This window comes from Heterocephalus glaber, unplaced genomic scaffold, assembly GCF_053883595.1.
Source record: "Heterocephalus glaber isolate CG9 unplaced genomic scaffold, H.glaber_assembly_v1.0 deba00001497, whole genome shotgun sequence".
Lineage (NCBI taxonomy): Eukaryota > Metazoa > Chordata > Mammalia > Rodentia > Bathyergidae > Heterocephalus > Heterocephalus glaber.
The window spans coordinates 57862096-57884327 of record NW_028258320.1 but is presented as its reverse complement, the minus strand read 5'-3'; the positions used below and the strand labels follow the sequence as shown (position 1 = coordinate 57884327).

Sequence of the window (22232 nt, the reverse complement as noted above, 5' to 3'; positions counted from 1 at the left end):
CTGGCTAGATGTCCTCGTAGAAGTACCATGTTGCAGTGGCCTCTGTTGCAACTTGGGGTCCTGGTAGCCTTTTATGACAGTGTCAGGCAGCTGTGGGTAAGCACCCCTTTATTTTAGTCACTTTTCTTGTCTCTGAGACACAGTACCTGACACCCAGAACTAAAGGAGGAGAGGTTTGTTTTGAATCATGCTTCAGTAATCACAGACCTTAGATGGTTGGCTGGCTCCAAGGCAGGACAGCACGGCACAGGGGCATGGTGGAAGAATAGCTCCTCAAGTCTTGGCAGCCAGGAAGCAGAGAGAGAGAGAGAGAGAGAGAGAGAGAGAGAGAGAGAGAGAGAGAGAGAGAGAGAGAGAAAGAGAGAGAGAGAGAGAACATGAAAGGAGGAGCCGGGGAGGGAGATAACCCAGGCCCCAGGCCATGGCCCAAGTGACATGCCTCTTCTCACCAGACTACACATCCTAACAGCAGGCTATCTGGAAGCCTCATAATTCAGTCATTACCCAAAAGCCCCACCTTTGAGCACATGAGGCTTTGGGGGGACATCTAGATAGAAACCATAACATCCTCCTTCACCACGTCTTGCTTTTATGTTCTTACTTTGGTAAACTTAACACAAGTGACTCCATTTTGATTCTGACATATTTTTCATAAGTTTGTGTTATATATTAATTTCCTCTTTCAGACATTTTTATTATATTTTTCCTTTCCTTTTTTGCCTTTTTCAATATCACATTTTTTCTGGACTCTCAGTGTGTTAGCTAAACACTTTCTGCTAATCTTTCAATGATTATCCCACATAATCTAGACACAGTAGTACTTTATATATGCTCTCCTTTATATAAAATTCAAAATAACAAAACCAATGTAGGGTTTTGGAAGCTGGAAGAATAATTCCCTCTGGAGGAGAGGAGAAGGAAGGATAGAGAGCCCCAAGGTAGTGGTAATATTTATTGTTCTGGGTGATGTTCAAATACAGTGCAGTTATTTTACAAAAAACTTTGAGCTCATGTTTACAACTTGTGCACATTTCTGTATGTAAAAAATTTTATTAAAGGAAAAAGACAAAAATATACATATTGTACTTAGAGAACAATTCAAATTATTACTGTTACAATTTCTTTGATAATGCTAGATATAATGTGTGAAGGAAAACATTTTTAACTCCATTTACTCCCTCTTCTTTTTTTCTATTGTTTTGCATTTTAATGCCACATGCACTTTGACCTTCATTCAACATTCATGACTATTCTGTGCAGTCAGCATCCAATGGACATGCTTTAAGATTGTTGTTCACCTTTCTTCAATTCCATGTTTTCTTGTCATTTTTCTTCTGTCAAAGAACTTCCTGTAGAATTTCTTTTTAGTAGAAGTCAGGTATAGGCTTTATTTATATGAAAATGATTCATTTCATCTGTGTATTTAAAGGCTGTTTTCATTTAATATGGCTTTGTAGTTGGCAGTCATTTTCTTCCTCCAGATATTATTCTCTTCTCTTGGTTTTTCATTATTTCTGGTGAGAAGTTGACTTTCAGATGTGTCCTTGAAGGTAAATAATGTCACTCTCCCCAACTGCTATAGCAGTTTGTCTCTCTGGTTATCTATCCACAGTCTTGGTGTGAGTCACATGGGAATGCTTTTGTTTTTTGTTTATCCTATATCTGATTTTTTAAATATTTGGATTGATGTCTTTCATCAGCTTGGGAAAATTTCTGGCCATTATCTATTCTAATGTTGCATCTGCCTCTTTGTGTCCTACCTTTTCTTCTGGCATCTGAATTGTATGTGTCTTTGATCTCTTCATATCCCAAAACTTTTTTTCTTCTCTATACTTCTGTTTAGTTATTTTTGTGTAAATTGTCTTTTGTTTCACTAATTTTGTCTCTTACTGTGTCTAATTTGAGTTAACTCATATAATGAATTCTGACTTTTAGATTTTTCCATTTAATTCTTTTTTATAGTTTCATTTCTCTACAAAAATGTTCCATCTTACCTTCTCTTTTCTACATCTATTTTCCATAATTCATCTTTCAGTTTTCTGTTTTAAAATTTAGTTATTTTGATGGTCTTGTTAGCTAACTACTGTGTCTTATCACCTGTGTTTTTGTTACTGTTGTCTCTTTTTCCTCTTTGACTTTACCATGTGGTCTGGTCTTTGCCAAGTTCATTAATTTTTATTTGAAGGCAGGACTGTGTGTATAAATCTGTAGAAGTTCCAGGTGATACTGTCATTCAGAGATGACTCATCCTGCCCTCTTCTCTGAGATGTGTGGCTGAACACCCGACTGTTCCTGATCAAGGCTGTGTTGTAGCCTTGGTAAGCTTCAGCCTGCATTTGTTTTACCCCAGGTTCTCCAGTGTTTCCACTTTATAGTCTTCATATTGTCTGGCACCTCTCTCCTTGGCATTTTCCAAACTCAGGTTATTTTCCTTGGGTATTGATAAAAATTCCACTTTGTCCTACAGTAGTTTTCACTTGGGTTTTTAGTCTTATATCTCATATAGATCCCAGAATTGGTAAATGTCCAGGGGTAGTGAGAAGATTGCACACAAGAAGCCAAATACCTTGCCACATGCACATGGAAGTTCATGACCTTGAAATTGTAATTGTTTGATGACATTTAACCAAACCTTTGTTTGGAAACCTTTATTTACAAAACAGATACTCTTAAGTTGTAATTTCGCATTTTACACAGAATTTTTTGCTTTACAGTGAAACTCATTTAAATGTAAGATTACCTCTAGGGTAATTAATTATCACTTAGTTTACCAAATTTTCTGTTGTATACGAGTTTTCAGGTGGAATATACTTTTAATTAGGCAGAAAACCAGTCTGTATTAATAAAACATCTGAGTTGCAACATTTTAAAATGCAAATTCATTGCTTTTTAGAAACTAAGCAAGGTGAAGTAACTACCAGTTATTTTTACATGAAGCTTATTTACAATTAGGAACATATTAGCATACACATAACTAGTGTATAACTTTCTTATTATCCATTTATTGAATATGCTTTAGCTCTTGAAAATCTTCCAGTTACTGTTGACTATAAGATGAATGAATTTATATGGTGTCATTTCTCTGAAATGAAGTAATTTTGAATTTACTGTTATAATGTCATTTTCAGATGGTGATAAGATCATATTAAATTTAGCCAATTAAGTGCCCTCGTCATTGTTAATTATATAATATTATGAGTTTGAAGATATCAGTAAAGCACTCCACGTTAGTAGTACTACTTCTGTGGGATGAGATTAAAGCTGAATTTCTTTTTCTCCTTCTGTTCTTACCTCTTCCATTCCTTCTTAGTTATTTTCTGTAGTTTTTAGATTTATAAAATGTGTCTTGTTTCAGTTAATATAGCAACAAGTCAGTCCATAGTACATTCAGAGTCTGTGTATTCATTGGAGGCATGCCTCCTTCATTGAGTGATGTGAATTAATCTGATTACCAGATTTCCTCCAGTGTTCCATGGATGTCGGGGAACTTGCCTCTCATTCTGACCTGCCCCTAGGCAGCTCTCTTAGTGACTCGCAGATGCAGGATTCAGAAGTGTTGAGGTGTTCTCGCAGGTCCCACAGTTTTGTGTGTTTCTTTGCAGACTGTATGAAAACAAGGGGGAGGCTGACTTCGTGGAGTCCTTGCTACAGCTCTTCCGGTCCATCAATGATATGATGAGCAGCATGTCTGACCAGACAGTTCGGGTGAAGGTAGGTGCCTTCCCTGCTGAGGTCGACTTTCATAGGAACTTTTCCCTGTGTGTTCTGAGAGCGGGGGGCTGTCTCTCTGCCACCCTGAGCATAAATGGAGGACCCGGAGCCTCTTTGGTAGTGAACATAATCATGCTTCCCAGGCACTCCATTCTTTTCTCCTTTCTCTCCAGGAATACTTGAATATGTCCTCGATTCTCTCCTAGCTCCTTAGCAAAGGGAAGTTCTAAATGTACAGGATGTGAGCTGTGTTTTGTACTTAACTTGTCAGGGTATCTTGGTACCTGGGACTCTGGGAGCCTGAGGTGGATGGTGCCACAGTCCTCAGGCTGTACCGTTGCAGTGGTGTTGGATCTTGTGCTCCACTGGCTCATTGCCTGTGTTGGAGACTGATTTTCTGGTGTCGCAAACAGGACAAAGGAAACCAGACTTTTGAAAAGTTTTTGGGCAAGGCAATATTTACTTCTGCAGAAGGGTGCATTGCCAGAAAAAAGCCAGCAAAAGACAGGCATACTGAGGGGCTATTCACCTGCATTTTATCCCTGGCATGTTGTCATCACTGTGCCCTGCTGTATTGGAGTGTGGCCTCACAGTCTAATCTGGTTGGCTAGTTTAGTGAGGTCATGGTTGCTAGGCAGAGTAAATTTTGTGATCTGTGTAATTTTTTTACAAAGTTTTATGCCAGGTACTAGCCCATTGTTGCAAGTTTTCAAGGAATGGTGAAACAAGCACCTGTACATTTTACAAAAATAGGATTTTATAAGAATAGGGTTTCTTATAAAGTGGAGTTATTTTAATAATTTTTTTGGCAGGAAAGACCTTTTTCCACAGTTGTGCAGCCATCACCCTACTTTTTATCATGTGCTTTTGTCTGATTTCCTTTGGAAGGAAGATTCTTCTTCTCATGGGAGTCTGAATGTCCTTCAGGGCACTCGCTGCCATGGAGGTGTCCAAGGGACAGGGTGTGGGGATGGGCCACATCATACCCCCAGGATCCTACCATCTTGGGTGTCCCCACTAGAGTGACGTTTAAGGGCTGACTTATTACAAATGGAGCTGTGTAGTTGCAGTTTGCTGCCTCTGATAATTCATTGAAAGAACAAGAATCTTCCAAGTGATGAATGTGCAGCTTCTACTCTACTACACATTGTAGTTGCCTCTTTTCTTACTTTCTTCATTTAATGTTGTTTTAATGTATAATTTCAAAAAATATCCTTATTGCTCTTGTCTTAAAAATGTTTTGGGCAAGTCGTTTCCCAGCTGTAAAGCTTTGCCAACTGCTCTGGAGCAAATATGTGTATGTGTTCAGAACGTTTTTTTTTTTTGGTACTGGGTACTGAACTTGGGACCTTGTGCTTGTGAGTCAGGTGCAGTGCCACTGAGCTAAATCCCCAGCCCTCAGAAGCTATTTTTTTTTTTTTTTTTTTTTGGTACCAAGGATCGAACTCAGGACCTTGCGCTTGCGAGGCTCAGAAGCTATTTTTGCAGTTGCTGTGACCAAGGGACCCAACCTAAATATGTGTAAAGTCATAAGTTCCCTTTTGCCTTCCAGATAATTCAACTGTCTGGTAGGTCCCTTGGATTCTTTACCATAATTATTTGATCTTTATATGAATTTTTTTCTAAAAATTGATCATCTATGCAAGAAGCCATGTGGTGCATATACTAAAATTCTGAGTTATTTTTACAACTTCATATGCTTAAATTTGCTTTGTTGCTTCAAGGTTAAAATTAGCAGTGTGCTTAGTACATTTACTACTCAATCCGGTGGTATTTTAGAAAACAGACGTATGTTGTTTAAGAATAGATGAAAATTACAGGAAGTTTCATGCACAGAAGCAATTTCAGATTGCTAAATATATTCTTTCATTCAATTTGATTGAATTTGACGTGTGTCTGGCTGCCTTCCTCAAAGTAAAATCACTTAATGAATGATGGCCAGGATGATTTTACCTCACTGGGTAGTTTTTTCTTTTTTTCTTCTGCCTCTTTTTTTTGTAAGACATGAATGAATTCAGTGACTTTCATACATGGATGAAAATCTGACATTAGCAAGACAGAAGCATGGGTTTTGTATGACATATTGCCTCCCTTGTTGCTAATTTGGTATTGTATTATTGCACAATAGTTGCTCTTTGAACATCAGAGATTTAAGGATTCTCATTGTGAGACCTTGGTTTTTGTGTTGTTTTAACTTTTTAGGTTTTGCTGTGTTGTTATGGAAATACAATTTTAAATTGCCTTATGTAGGGAATTTTTTTTTTTTTTTTGGTAATGGAGATTGAACTCAGGACCTTGCGCCTGTGAGGCAGGTGGCGGAACCACTGAGCTAAATCCTCGGTCCTAGGGAAAATATTTTTAAGACTGGTATCTGAGCAGGGTTAAATGTTTCCCAAACAATGGCCCTTGTTGGCTGTTGTGATCTGGGGTTTTATCCTTATGCCCTCATTTGTAACTTGGAAGTTGGAATGCTCTAATGCCTTTGTGGCATTATTTTGGGTGACTGATGGGTTTCTTCTGATCGCAGGACTTGCTACCATGGGGTCCTCATCTCATAACTGAGCTCATCACTTGCATTCATGTTTCAGGTGAGAGTCAGCCCTGGGCTTGCATTACAATAGTGAAGGAAGGCAGTGGAGAGAGTTTTTTTTTTTTTTTTCCCCCACTTGATTTCCGGACACGTTTTACCAGGGCCATTTAATTTATGTGAGGAGACACACAGAGGTGGGAACATATGGGCAGGTTTTTATGTTAGGTGGAAGAGGAAGATACAGTGAGTGTGGATGTCTCCTTACTTTACTCGATGATGCCAGGCAGCCTCCAGAGCTCATCTCTGCTTCCCAGGCTCCTGCTCAGGAGTACCTGGGTGCTTTGCAGACAAAAACACCCGTGTGCCGCTTCACTGTCCCTCAAACTCAGGCCTCTAGCCAAACTCTTTAAAAAAAATTCTTGTGATAAAGTAACATGAAAGTTCTCATTTTAAGCATGCAGTTCTGTGACATTAAGTACATTCACACTGTGTCTTAACCATCACCACTATCCATCTTCACAACTTTTATCCTCCTTTCCTCCACTCTCATTAGGCAACAAGTCCCAACTCCCTGTTCTCACCCCTGAGTTATTATTTGTATGGAAATTGACCCCCAAAGGCCTTAGGTACTCATGGGGCTTTTGGAAGGTGCTTTAAGCACAGGGATGATACAGCTAACTTGATGTTAGGAAGTGGGGCCTGGTTGGAAGAGACAAAAGAGGCAGGTCATTGGGGTATGACCTGGAAGTACCCTTCCAGGTATCCCCTCCCCAGTTTCTCTCCTCTCAGTTTTCTGGCCACCATGACATGAGTAGCTTTCCTTCCTCCAGGGCTTCCTTGTGGTGTTTCTGTGTGTATGCCTGCTGAATATGGAGTGCAACTGTGAGCCAAATTAAACCTGTCCTCCATTAAGTTACTGGTGTCAGGTATTTGTCCCAGAAATGAAAAAAGTAACTAAGACATCCTGGCTGGAAATCATCCTTCTACTTTTCCTCTCTATCAATTTAACTGTTCTGGGGAGCTTACTTAAGTGAGGTTATTGAATATGTGTCTTCTTATGACTGTGTTATGTCACCTAGTGTAATGCCTTTAGTGGCCATCCATGTTGTAGCTTGTATTGTATGGATAGACCTCATTTTGTTTATCCACCGATGGATACTTGTGTTGCTTTCTGCTATGAACATGGGTGGCTGATCATCTCTTTGAGACATTGCCTCCAATTTTCTTGGGTTATATACCCTGTAATAGAATTGCTGGGTCATGTGGTAATTTTATGCTTAATTTTTTGAGGACGTACCAAACTTTCCCACAGTGCCCTATAATTATACTGAAATCTTTTCAAAAATTCTTACTGCCTTACCAGCTCTTTCAAGCCGCTTCTCAGGCTCCCCTCTTAGGAAATGATGCTGCTCTGTGTGCTGCACTGGAAGATCATCCAGGCTCTCACCGGTGCCACCTGTCCTTTTCCGTTCCCCTTGCAGAGGAGAAATCCATCTTATTGCCCACAGCTGACTCCACTTATTGCTGATATGTCTTCCCCCCACCTGTTTTCTCTAGAGACAGTATTGCTATACCACAACTGTTCTCTGGTGTTTGGAAGCAGGCCTGCACCTGCTGTTCATTTTCCTGGACAAGGACTCTGTACTGGATGCTTTGGTCTGGAAAGATGTAGACCTAAGTACTTGTGGGGCTTCCTGTACGTGTGGGTATTTTCTGTGTACAAGTGTAAAGTAATTTTGATGACCCACCACAAAGACCTGGTGAGTCTAAAGGGAATGGGAGATAGAGTTGGGTGGGACTGGTCATGGAGTCTTCTTGCAGGAGAAGACCTGGGTAACGGCCCCACTGGTGGCAGGTGGTGATTTTGTTTTTCACTGTTTGTGGATCACCATGCTTGATTGGGGCAATAAGAATTACCATAGTTATTGACATTTTAATTCAGTTCCATAAATATTATTGCTTTCTCTCTGGGATGACCCTGCAAAGACTATTCCAGATAGAACCTAGGCATAGTCTCTTATTCTGTTTGGGGCCAAGTGTTGCAGAATTTTTTATAAAGGGAAACTGACCACGTGCCAGGTTAAGAAGTGGATTCTTACCCATGGTGGATGTGTCTCTGAGTATGTTTGTGTGTTGGGTATAGGTGAGTATATGAATATGTTACTTCTGTGTGTGTGTGGTCACATGTGTGCTCATGTGCATACATTTGGGATGTGAGTGTTGTGAATGTGTGTCTGTACATATGTGCATATATAAATATGCGGTGTGTATATGTATGTGGTGTTTGTGTGCACATGCATATGGGGTATGAGTAACTGTTGTATATGTGTTTCTTTGTGCCTGCATGTGTGTGTTTGGTGTGTATTGTGTATAGGAAGCTGAAAAATGGTTCATGAAAAATGTCTACCCACATTCCAAGGAGGCATTCCAGCATTTCCTGTTGTATTCTAGTCTTCTTTGGTCTACTCTAAATCTACATTTTTCATTAAAAAATTGCTGTGATAGGCACTGTGTTTCATGTATGGCTAAAGGACCTTAATCCATATTTGAAAGCCAGTGCCCTTTACCATTATTTAGCATTCTTTCCCTATCCCTTCTGTGCAATTTATTATGAAAATGTTGCCATTAGTTTTCTGCATTTCCTCCATTGTTTGTAGACCTTGAAGCCCTGGTGCTCAGGCATGTGGATTGGACTGGGGCAAGGATTAATTGAATTTGAGGCCCCTGAAGCTGAAGTTGGCACACAGATGAGTGAGGGCTTGTCTTCCTTCTAGGCGCCGTCCCTAGGGAGCAGGCCTCCCTGTCCCTTCCCATTCCAACCATCTCATGGTGCCATTTCCATCTGGCCTTCTTAGAAAGGAACTAGGAAATAAATTGTGGGAAATAAATTACTCTGTAATCTCAGTAAATGCAGTTGATGGGTGAGTTTTGCTCTCTAAGAGACACAATTTTAATTTCCTTAAAAATAATACTCTGCATTAAAGAATTGAGCTGTACTTATGTGCCATACATTTCCCTCCATATTCTTCCTTATGTGACATTTTTACTGCTTTTTTTAAAAATAGGGTCCACACTGCTTTTTACAAACTTGTAAGTTTAGAATTTTACTGTCCTCAAGAAAACAGTCTGAATGTAGTAAGGATGATGCCAAGTAAGGATCATATAGAATATGATTTCTTTATGGATGAGGAAATCAGGCATTACTCAAGAGCTTTGACTGATGCAGTCTCACTTCTAGCATTAGCAGCTCCCATCCAGCCCTTCCTCCAAGGCCCTTGTATTGTCCTGTTCATGTACAAGTTAATGAAGATGAAGAAGATTCATTTACCACCACACCTCTCAGAGATTGCATTATCCGCATTATCTATATTTCATCTTTATAATTGTGTTCTTTTTTTTCTTATTTAGCATCATCTTACATATATCCACACACATAGATATGTATATAATGTGTATATATGTATGCAATTGCCCCTCAATCCATGTAAGATTGGTTCTAGACCCTTCACAGAATACTGAAATCTGAGAATGCTCAAGTCTCTTGTAGAATAAGGCATAGTAGGACTGGGAATGTAGCTCAGTGGTAGAGTGCTTGCCTAGCATGTGAGGCCTTCAGTTTGTTCCCTGGCACCATGAAATGAAGAGACAAAATGGCTAGTATTTGCATATGAAGTTTGCATATCCTTCTATATACTATAAACGATCTTTAGATCAATTATAATACCTAATATAATGTCAGTGTTATCTAAATAGTTGTTATATACTCTCTTGTGTAGGGAATAATGAAAAGAAAAAGTCTGTATTATGTTCAGGAGTAGCATATTTTTTCCCCAAGTATTTGTGATCTGTAGTTGGTTAAATCCATAGTTGTGAAACCCAAGAATAAGGAGGGCCAGCTGCATATGAAATGTGTACATATATTCCTGTGTACATACACACATACTTTTAGAACTTTAATTCTTCTACATGTATTTCCTTACACATCAGTATTTTTCAGGTACTTATTTTATTAAGGTTATATGTCACCTCATGGTTGTCATAGCTTATTTAACCAATTTTTGATTTCAGAGCAGTTAGATTGTTTCCAGTTTCCATTTCTGTAAACAGTGTTTTAATAACTCTCTCTGACTGACCCTCTTCATTTATCTCAAAGACCTTGTTCCATCTGGTTTTCCTGAAGACATCAATTTTCTCAATGCTGTAAAGTCCTGTGAAGGTCATGCCAGGCTCTCAGAATGGGCCTCTTAGATGAAGAATCAGTGCCTTTCATCTGAGCTGCTGGTGTTAAACAAGACTTTTGGGACTGGTTTTCTGTTAAAGCTCTGGTTCTCTTTGTGCTTCCTCTTCTGTAGTTCTTGGGATAGAGCTACTCAGCTGTAGAACTGTAAGGCGAGGCAACCATTGCATGTCTAAAAACCTGCTTCTATAACTTTCGTTTCTTTTGGCCCAGGACTGTAGGCCACATTGGAGAAGGCGAAGAGACCTCTAGTGACATCTGCTTTCTCAGCCCAGGTTAAGCTGGGCCTTGAAAGGGATCAGCCAATGGGATATTGGACCGTCATAGAACAGTAAGCAACTTAGGGAATCAAGAAGCAATTTGAACTGAAGCATTTGCTCAAAGCAAGCAAGTCAGTCTTTTTTTCATCTTTCATTTGAGGTTGAGGACAGGTTGACTGTGTCTGTGAACAGTCCAGGGATTCCATGGATATGGCCAGGGCTTTACTTGGAAACCTCTTGGCTTGCATGAGAACTTCCTAGGACATGCTATCCGTGTGAGGGAAGGATTTACAGAATGAAAATATCAGGCAGTTGAGGCTGGCAGTTCATGAGCAGTCGGCTGTGACAGAAATAGCTATGCTTGATTGAGAGTAGGCAACAGGCCAGACATTCTGGAACATTCTCTCGCATAAAGAACAGAGTAGATCCCAGAGACGAGAATGGAAAGGTACCAGTCAACTTGGAAGTTGTGTTAATCTCCTCAGACTATGGAAACAAAATTTCAGAAGTGTAGTATCTTAAAACAGCAGAGGTTTATTCTCTCCTAATCCTTCGAAATCTGAAGTCAAGGTGTTGGCAGGGTTGATTCCTTCCACGTGCCTGAGAGAGACTGTTTCTTTCCTCACTGGCTTCCTTGCCATCTCTTGACTTGTATACACCTCCCTCTATCCTTGGGCTCCATCTTCAAGGTTGTTTTCTCTGTATGTCTGTCTCTTTTCTCTTCTTATAAAGACACCAATCGTGGACTTTAGGGCCCACTCTACTCTAGTATGATCTCCTGAGTTGATTATACTGTATCTGTAAAAAGACTGTTTCCAAGGGTTGGGACTTGAACATATCCTTTTGAGACACACAGTTCAACCCGTAGTAAGAGTCAGCATGATATTAGCCTGGGTATCAGTAGCACCAGTCCAGTGGAGGGAAAAGGGCCAGGGAGGAAGTGTCCCCGAGGAAGGTGCCCACAGTCATTTTTACACGCAAAGAGTGATAGACCAGAAACTTTCAGACCTCACTATGCAATATGCACAGACCTGGAACGCTTATGATGATGTGAACTCCGACTCTTGAGTTTGTAAAGGGCCCAAACTGTTGCCTTGCTAACCAGTTCCCTGGGGTTGCTGATGCCACTGGTTCTTGGCGACTTTTAGTTGGAAGTGGCCAGGCCTAAGCTGTCATAAGAGTGTTCTGGCTGCTGTGAGCATCAACAGAGGAGGGCATGGGGTCTGAGCTGGTACAGCCTTCAAAGCTGGCTTCACCTGGGCCACCTGGCCTCTGCCACCCAGTATTCTACATTATTTTGATTTGACAATTTGGCTCTGCACACAGATTATGAGACGTGTGCAAGTGACGTCATTGTTCATGTTGGTGAAGAGGCAGCCACAGGAGAAAAGAAGGTGAAGAAAATATTTCATGGTTTGCTGTTAGCAAACCTTTGGCTCAGAATGCTCCCAGTTTGATTATACTATTTGCTGGTCTGTGGCTCTGCAGTGAGTTCCACATTCTGGCCAAGAGATCTGAACTCAGCTGATGCTGTAGCACTCCATAGTCTTCTTGCTTGCTTCCTTGGCATTCGTTTTGCCTTCTTTGGGGGTGAGACTGTCAAGATGAGCAGGACTTAATCTGGAGCCTCTTGGATGGATAAATCAATCCCCCCCCCCCCCCACTGGGAATTGAACCCAAGACCTTTGCACTGAGCTGAATATCCAGCCCTTTTAAATTTTTTTATTTTGAGACAGGGTCCTGCTAAGTCACTAAATTGCCTATGCCAGACTCAAATTTATGATCCTCCTGCCTTGATCTCTCAGGGCTCAAATATATGATCCTCCTGCCTTGGTCCTCAAGAGATTTCATATTACATTTGTTTCTTTGACCACCTCTTGGCCCCCATTTTTAATGTAGCCCATATAGTACAGAATTGCAACAACAGCAGCAATGAAAACCCTTCCTGTCTCACCGCTCTTCTTCAGCAAACCACCCTTTTGTATCGGTCTTCCACCCATACTGGTGTATGCGTGATCATTTTTATAGTTACAATATTGATCATTTTTCTTTCATTGCTTTTTTATTGTTACATCCTAAGCACCTTACCATGTGTTGTGTGTAGGGGGTAAGCTTAATTGTGTCAGTTTGACTGGGTTGGGCGCACTAGGACATTAAAGCATACTTCTGGGTGCATCTTGTAGGCTGTGTGACCTTGGCCACTACAGGGTCCCTGGCCCCTTCCCTTTGGCACCCTCCCCATTCTTTGCCTCCCAGCTGCCATGAAGTAAGCAGCTTTGCTCCATCAGCCCCTTCTACCCTGTTGTTTCTGCCTTGGAGCCAGCTGACCATGAACTTAATGCCCTTTAAACATGAACCCAATTAAAGCTCTGTTGCTTTAAATTGTGGGTTTTGGGTATTGTGTCCAGTGACGGAAAGCTGACTAATATACCACATAAATGTGTGGACATGGTTGTAATGTGTGTATGCCAGTTCAGGACATGTGCTTGAATTGTGCATTCATTTGTTTAATCAGATTCCTTTTTATTTAATTTTTCTGCTGCTGAGTACTAAAGTTTTGCCTTTAGGATTTTAAACCCCTCTTCAGTGATTTCATTGATAAATGGTAGGTAGTGTTTATCTATTCCTTTGATCTTGTGACTTATTTCCTCTGCATCGATTGTCCCCATGTCCCTACCTGTGTTACAGGAGAAGCCATTAATTTGGGATTGTAGAATTCTGGCCACTTCCTTGCCATCCCACCCCCCTGCCTTTCTAATGCACCTCACTGGCAGATAAACTCTCTTTTGACCATGTGGCTTCTGTTCAGGAATCCAGGGTAATTTTCTTCCCCTGCCTGACCTTGGCCTTAAAAAAGTTCTCTCTGCTGGTATCCTTTATACATCTGTGCCCTCCATTTTGGATCCTGCCTCTGGCCACCATACAGGGTGCCATCTAGCCCTTTTCTCCTTTCTACATCATAGTCAGTATTTATTCAGTATTTCCAAATAGAGACCTTACTCTTATATAAATCTAGAACTCTACATTCATTAATTTGTTATTTATTTTGAAATTTTATTTGAAACTGTGCTCCTTTTGCTATGTGCCTGGCACTGTGTGAGGCCCTAGGAGTATAACTTGAAACATACAATAACATCTTTTTTCTCTGGTGATATTTGAGTAAGATAGCAATTAACCCAATAACCATAAATACATAGTTGTAACAATTACAGTGAATACAAGCAAAATTCAGGCATCATCTTTTTATAAATTGTAATAAGTCATTTTAAGAAGAAAGAAGGCTTGGAGTGATGAGTCATATCAGGGAGATTATAAGAAGTTTGAGTATTCCAGAAAGGTTGAAAGGAGGAACAAGGTAAGGAATTGTGGACTGAGGCAGATTCAGGTAGAAACAGAGGGCAGGAAGATATTTGCTGCCTTCAAGAAATAAGATGTTCCGTGCTGGTTGTGACTGGGTAGAGCGAGCAGTGAGGAAGCAGGACCTTGAGAGAATGGAGAGCCAGGCCTGGGTGTATATGGGCCTGCCCCTTCTAGGTAAAGGAAGCTACTGAAGAGGGCTGGCTCACCACTGGCTTTTCCAAGGGGCATTTGGGGTGATGGGTGCAGAATAGGTTGGAGAGGCCAAGAAAGGAAGTAGGGGGTGAGACATTGTTATATACCAAGACTGTGGGACTAGGGCAGAGCATGGCTGTCTACCTCAGCCCCGCTGATACTTGGATCTGGTAATTCTTGTGCATTGTAGTGTATTGAATAGCATTCCTGGCCCAAACCCAGTAGCCCTGCCCAGTCATGATGACTGGAAATATGTCTCCAGAAATTTCTGTGTGATTCCTAGGGTGGGGACTGGGGTAAATTGCTCCTGGTTGACAATCCTGGGCTACAGTATCACTGGTAGAGCTTAGAAAAGGAGATGGAGATGTTTGGTTTAATCTACAGATTATAGTGGTAGATTTGATGGGGAAGGTGAGGAAGAAGGGAGGTGCCATGGTCATCTCCAAAATCTTTGACTTAAGCAACTATAGATACATTAAAGAAGTAGGTGAAGCCTGAAGAATACATAGACATTGTGGGAAAGCTGCTCCTGAGACCCTGCTGGGAAGTTACTTCTTCTAGGAACCATAATGCTGTCCTCGCTGCCTGCCTCCACCGTGGGCAGCCTGTGTCTGTACAGTGCAGCTTGCTGATCTGTGCTTGTGCACACCTATGTTTTGAACACCCTCTTTGTGTTTATCCTTTTGCTGCTTCTAACTACATGAGTGTCGTTTAGGGCTGGGTTCTCATTTTCTTTTAGAGTTTTGCCAACATCCTGTTTCCACCCCCTATCTGGTGTCTACTTAGTGGATACTGTTGGCTGTTGGCATCTGTGCAGCTATATTGCCAGTCACCACTGGACACATGGTTATGTAATACAGCGGAGGAAAGCACCAAACTCAGACTCCCATATGGTTTGGAGAGAATTCATCTTCTGCTTTTGTCCCAGTTGATTGTGCAGCATGAAATAATCCTAATCCCTTCTGTTTGTGCAGCTTTTCAGTCACCAAAGCCTTTTGATGCATGTTGTCGCTTAGGATCCTCCCAGCACCATCATAGTGGCTGTTAAAAAGAATAATGAAAAAGCTTTCTAAAGCCACGAGCAAAGAACATAATCGTGTGAGGTCCATGTGTTTTAATAGCTAAATTGTCAATGGAAACATTTCTGTCCCACATCCACTGGCTCTTATCTGGGATCTTCAAATGCACTTGCATCTTGGAGCCCTTCAGAGAGATGCCAGGATTATTGCAGACGGGTTTAACAGAGCTGAGGTATCAAGCACACAAGGGCTGATGTGCAGTTCATTTATAAATGCAATTGCTGTAGGTATTTGCTGGTTCTTTGTATATTTTCAGTTTCTATAGCATTGAACCTATCTTGATTGCAAATTGCAGAAGCTTCAAATAAGCTCTAAGTAAAAGGAAAGAGATTCCCTGTTTACAGATAGGGTGACTCAATGTTGCTGAGATGCCAGTTCTTCTCAACATGATCTACAGATTCAGTGCAGTTCCAATCAAAGTCTCAGCACGTCGTTTTGTGTCTATCGACGAAGTGATTCAGAAGTTTATGTGGAGAAGCAAAAGACCCAGAATAGCCAACACAGTATTGAAGGAGAAGAACAAAGTTGGAGGTCCAATACCACCTGACTTCAGGTCTTGCTATAAAGCTATTAGAATAATGTAATTGCACAGTCTGAGCTAAAATTTGTTTCAGAAAGAGATAAATTACTTTATTGACAAGGCTGGGGAGTCCAAAGCAGTGGGCATAAATGTTGTCTGTAGAGTTCAGAGTTATCCTCTACTTGGCTCAGTCATTGCTTTTTTCCATTGGAGTGAAAAATGGCCACCATTGAATAGAAGCATGTATGTTTTTTATTGTTTTTTTGGGGGGTACCAGGGATCAAACTCAGGTCCATGCACTTTCGAGGTAAGCAGTGGAACCACTGAGCTAAATCCCCGGCTGTTTTTTATTGTTTAATAATCCTACAGGACCCAGAGTGGTGTCTGTCATTTTAAGGCCATGTCAATCCTCAGAAAGAACCACTTGTTATAAACAAGGGGCCACCCCTAAGAAGGAAAAGACTATTTACTTGAAACAGAAATGGAGGCTTTCTCATGGAAGGAGGAGAGAGAGCAGGATGAGAATGGTTAACAGGAGGGCTGGGGATATTTGCAAATGCAGCTGAAGCCAGTGCAAATTTGTGGCTTTGTGAAATGGATTCTATAGCTATTCTTTGGACCTGTCTGCTTGGTTGATGGAAAGAGTTGTTAAAGCCTTCATTTAGGATTAGTGTTCAGCCAGCATGCCAGGTAGCCCAAGCTGAAGCCTGGGAGGAGACCTGCTTTTAAATATACCCAGGAAAAATTTTATTGAGAAAGATGTCAGCTAGTGCTATTAGCAAGTGTGAAAAAGGAATATTTTATATATGAAGTAAAACTAAATATTTTTAAAACTTCATTGAAACTGTTTTGCAGAACTTTATGATGAAATAAGTTATTTTTGTGTATTTAGTAATATAATCATGGATTTTATATAAAGCTGGATTTCCAAAGCATCTGAGTAGTTAACATCAAGGAGTCAGGGGGTTGGGGAGTAGGGAATCAATCCTGAGTATTTTCAGGAATTTAGCTAGGACTAGAGGGATCCTGCAGAAGGACCAGATCCCAGTTTTCTGTTCTTCAGCCCAATTTTGTTCCCATGAAATCATCCAGTCAGATTGGAAATTTCTCTATTACATTTGTTTTCTTTAGGTTCCTGTGCCAGGCAGTATAGTTTTGTGAGAACTTGAGCAGTATTATTCTCCAAGAACTGTAAATGTGACACTTTGATAATTCAAGTAGAATTGTTTTTCCCATGAGAAATCCTGTACATTCAGTATATTGAATTAGGGAAGAGGTAAAGAAATAAAAGCTATAAAAGATATATCTTATTAAAAAAAGATTTTCTTCTTGCTGTTATAACCTCATCTTCAGAGTTACTTTTTTAAGTATAAATTCTGTTTTTCCTAGATAAATGATTAAGGGAAGACAGTACTAGATTAGGTATAACATGGTATAATTAATGTCACAAAAAGGACATTTTCATAGCATTCCAAGCAATATACATTCTGACATTAAACATTTTGTACGGTCACCACTAAAGATAAAAACAGAGATGCTCTGTGTTAGTGAGCTCTGTCACTCTGTCAGCTCTGTTGCTCTGAGATACTCACCTTAAAAAAGAGAAAAGCTCATAGGTTCATGCCCGTTAATGATGCATTGGCCCCAGTGCTTTGGACCTCTGTCCCGGTAGCAGACAATGGCAGGAATGCATGGCACGGCAAAGCTTCTTTCTCCATATCTAGGAAGCAAAAGAGAGGGAGAAGGGCTGAGATCCTATTCTTCAAGGATATGATGTCAGGGATCTGAAGATCTCCCTCCAGGCTTCAACTCTTAAAGGTTCCACCGTCTCCCTGTAGTGCCACTCTGGAAAACAAGCCTTCACCACATGGACCTTTGGGGACACTTAAGATCCAAACTGTAGCATGCTGTGTCTGAGAAATTAGGTGAACACCAAGTTCTTTTGTTGTTTTTCTTTTAAATGATTAATCCAATATTTATATTTAAATGGAAAGAGATACTATTTATGCTTCCTCTTTTCTTAAGCCCATCATCTCTGATGGTTCCTTCATAGGTCCTCATTCTGCTGAAGTATTCACATTACTGTATCCTTAGGGAGATGAGCTTATATATCCACTCCCCTAGCAATTGCCCTGCTGATTTACCTGGTCTACCAGTTGCTTCTTCCTCTTTCTGCCTCCTCCTTTGTCCTAGTCCATATTGTGCATATTGGGAAGACTCATTAGTTCAGCACCATGGACTGTAGCTCCAGACTACATGATGCACTTACTGAAATAGCCCCTTTGGGTGTGTCCGTTATGTCCTGCTCTTTGCCACAGCTGGAAGTGTTGTGGGGGTGGCAGGCGGCTGTGGGTGAGCTGGGGTGGGGCTGTATGCTCTTTGTAGTTCATTATTATTACTATCATAGAACCTGGAGCCAAAAAACCCTATAGGATTACTATATTTTAAAATGAAGTTTCCATTTTTAAATTTTAATTGCTTCTTAACAACAGAGAAATAATGAAACATGAAGTGTCATAAAAATAGCACATGTGAATCTACCATTTAGAGATTTCTGCTTGCCCTTTGGTTATGATCATTTATGAGTACAGACTATACATGGTATATACATGGCCAAAGTTTTACTCCACATGGTATGTGTGGGTATCTTGCCGTGTGAGTACGTTGTGCTTTCTTATTGCCACAGAGAGACTCCAAGGTTGGGCCAGGTTGCCATCTGTGAGTTGCTGATAAATGGAGAACTGTCTGACAACAAAGGACACTGAAAGGAACAATCAAAATGATGACCAAAGATTCATTAAGAAAGCACAAAGAACCAGAAAGCAGACCTCAGTGGGAACCTTCAACTTCAAGGTCCAAGACAAAGTCTCTTCTGATGGTGTGATAAGGGCTCCTTGAATGTCTACAGTCTGTGTCGTGGCATCCCAGCTTTTCTTATCACAGCTCCTCTCCATCTCTATCCCTTTCCTTCTTCCACTCTGGGGTGGTTCTGCTCCATCTGCCCCACAGGCTCATCTCTAGGCCTGATCTATGCCTCATCTTTACCCACTGCCAACTAGTAAGCTGCCTCATCTTCCTACATGGCCTGTCCTTCCTTCTTCCTTCCTGGCAGCATTTCTCGGTTGGCATCTCCCCTGCATATTCCTCTTTAGTCACAGGATTCATATGATACCCTCATACTCCTCCCTGCCTTCCTGCCTTGAGTTTCACTGGAGTCTTCAGACTTCCTTGAACAGAGGCAGGTTTGTGTGTCTGCACCGACTAGGGGACTGATGATTCCAAAGCATTAACCATGGCAGTAATTATTGAAAGAAAAAGCCAGTTTACCTGCTGCTTATTAAGTTCTCTATTGAAAAGTTTAGCATTAGTTTGTGCATTGGATTACTTAGCTTTGTAGTATATTAAGTGCTCATTTGGTGCCAGCTAAGGACTCATACTGGCCAGAGGCTATAAATAATAGAGAATGAAAGATACAGCATTCTATCTGCAGGACTGCAAACCAGGCATTTGACCTCAGGATAGATAACAATGTGGCAAAGAACATGGCAAGTGGACTAAAACTCTCAGAAGGATTTCTTGGAGCAGATAGGACTGGCTCTGAGTGTTTGGGGTGGGGCAAGTGTTGAGGCAGGAAAGATTGCAGGGAGAGGACAGGAGGATGAGGATGAAGGAGAGGGAAAAGAGGTGGCAGGAGTGGTTTGCTTTTTGGGAAATACAGGAAGCCAGGGGCTGGAGTGCAGGGCTGAGAGTAGTGAGTATGGAGGGGCAGCCCTGTTCCACTCTGGGGCCTGCTGCTGAGAACGGAAATGTGGATGTGTTCTGATATCTGAGATCCCCAGCTGGCATACTGAGAATTGACGTATAGGTTTATTTTTTAATTACATTTTTAGAAAAGGTTAAGATCTCCCAGGGATGACATAGGGGTAAGATTGGGGTCTCTTGGTATGAAAATTGCAAGAGTTCTTCAAAATTTTAGCTTATAGAATTATTAGTTTTTAAATTTTTGTTGTGGGATAACTTTTTTCATTTATATTTTTAAATAAAATGTTTTTAATTGAAAAGACTTTTCTAGAACCTCGCCCTGACTTTTTCAGAGTTTTATTGTTCTCAATGAGAACCCTCTTTTGGGGTGCATGGCCACTTCTTAGAGTAGGCCCCCTAAGATCCTGTTACTGATGACATTTCAACCCACAAAGCTACTGGCTCTTGGGCCTCATTGTCTGGCACCTGCTCTTCACTCAGGGTGCCTCTTCCAGTACCCTGGAGAGCAGATAAAACAAATAAGACATCCTCTGTAAATGAAAGATATTTGTGGAGCTGGGAGTAAGTGGCACAAGCCTGTAACCCTGGCACTTGGGCGGCTGAGGCAGGAAGATTGCCTTGAGTTTGAGGCCATCCTAGGACACATAGTGAGTTCAAGGACAGCCTGAACTACATAGCAAGACCCCTGTATCCAAAAAAAAGAAAGAAAAGTATTTGTGGAGGTCATTTTTGAAGGTGGCAGTCATCTTGGCTAGAGGACGTAGAGCATCTCTGTGACCTGATGATCACCCTGGCCTCAGGCTCTGGGTTCTCAGCTGTCCCTGACTCCTGGGAAGTGTAGCTCCCAAGCCTGCTGCTGTGGGCTCTTCACTCTATCCATGGAGCCCTTCCAACTTGTCAGGGTGGAAAGAGCGCTGGATGAGGGGACCCTGGGTGAGTCTCTTCCTCTCCAGGCACAGTGTGTGGAAGCCGTTTTACTTGAGGAATTAGTCGAGGAATGTCACATCTTGTGTAGTCAGATCCGTGTCTAGTAATGGCTCTTTGTCTGTATCTGATGTTACTCAGTGGCACCAGCTTTTTCCGTGAGTTAGTGTGTGCACTAAACATCTTTTTTTATCCTTTTACTTTCTTTTATCTTATATTTAAGCACTACATATTATATACAACATGCTGTTTCTTAGATCCCTCAAACTGACCACCTTTGTTTTTGATTTGGAGTACTTAATCTGTTACTTTAAAAAAATAATGGCTTTCTTTGTAAAGCTAATTTTATTTTATTTTATTTTATATTTTTGGTACTAGTAATCAAACTCAGGACCTTGCGGTTTCCATGCAGGCGAGGTGCCACTGAGCAAAAACCTGAATTTTAAATTGAGGTATAATTTATAGACATTGAAATGTACACATTTGAAATGTACAACGTAATGAGTTTTGACAATGCTTACACTATGTAACCCATCAAAATAAAGAACATGTCCATCACCAGTGCCGTCCATCAGGTGTGTTTACTGGTGGTGTGGGTGTATGTTGTCTATCCTCTCCCAGAATATGAGTCTCTTGGTGGCATGGGTGCTAGTGGCTCTGGTTCCTTCAGACAGAAACTTTGTACACCACTGAATATTCTTGTTTCTGTCTGTAAAACAGAGGAAAAGGTTTAAACAATGTTCTGAGGTTCCCTCTGCACTCAACTCCCTGTGATCCTTTCACTGGAAGCATAATGGTCACCTCTAAAATAGACAGTGAACATCAGAGAAAACCTTGCGGAGTTTGCAGAGGACAAAGTGCCATCATTTGCTTGCATTGGGAAGTAATTTCTTTTAAGTGTGCCTAGAGACAGATTTAGAAAAAAAATCTGTGGAGTGTGTAATGCGAGAGTCAGTCTTTGGAAGTGCGATGCTTTATTATTTTAAACTAAGCATAGCCACCAGAATTAGCACACCAGTTGTGTGATATTTAAAATCTTCCCTCACTCATTTTTTTTATTTTTAACACTATGTTAAGTTCAGTGGAGCAGAGCCTCATTCACACCCCAGTTATTCATAATTTGGGATAATTAGTGTAGTGGCTGGGCTGCTGTGCACCTCTTCCAGCTAGGAACACAGGGATTCACCAGACATGCGTATCATAGGGAGAATTAGGTTGTCCTAAGAGGATAGTGTCTGTACCAGAGGTTGGCCAAGGAACACCGGATCCCACTGCGGCTCAGTAATTCTGACATCTTGCCAGTGCCTTGCTAAGCTGGGTTGTTAATTTCCTTGGAAAACTTGCAAGTGATGGCATTTCTTCTTTTGGAAATTTATCAATCTTCCTACTCTTTACTAATGCCCCCATCACACAGTAGACTCCAGGATTTGATTTGTATTTGCCTTTGTAATATAACTATTATTTTACATCTAACCTTCCTGAGTTTTCCTCACTGCAGCTACATCATCGTGGATACATGCTGGAGACCCCTGTAGTCAAGTTCCAGTCCCCACCTGCCCAGTGTGTGACGCAGGCCTGAGAAAAAGAATACACTAAGAGACAGGACTAAGAGAGAGAAAGTGGGATGCCAGGCCAACCAATGCCGGTGTGACCGACA

The 22232-nt window shown here is 41.0% G+C and overlaps 1 protein-coding gene across 2 annotated transcripts in view; it reads left to right on the top strand.

Annotated features, from left to right (window-relative positions):
* Positions 1-22232, top strand: part of Dock1 (dedicator of cytokinesis 1) — a 530482-nt gene that overhangs the window by 137289 nt on the left and 370961 nt on the right. For both annotated transcript variants that reach the window (XM_004838739.4, XM_004838738.4), the window contains exon 23: positions 3603-3711. In XM_004838739.4, coding sequence (XP_004838796.2) covers positions 3603-3711 — 109 coding nt within the window. The remainder of the gene's footprint in view (positions 1-3602; positions 3712-22232) is intronic.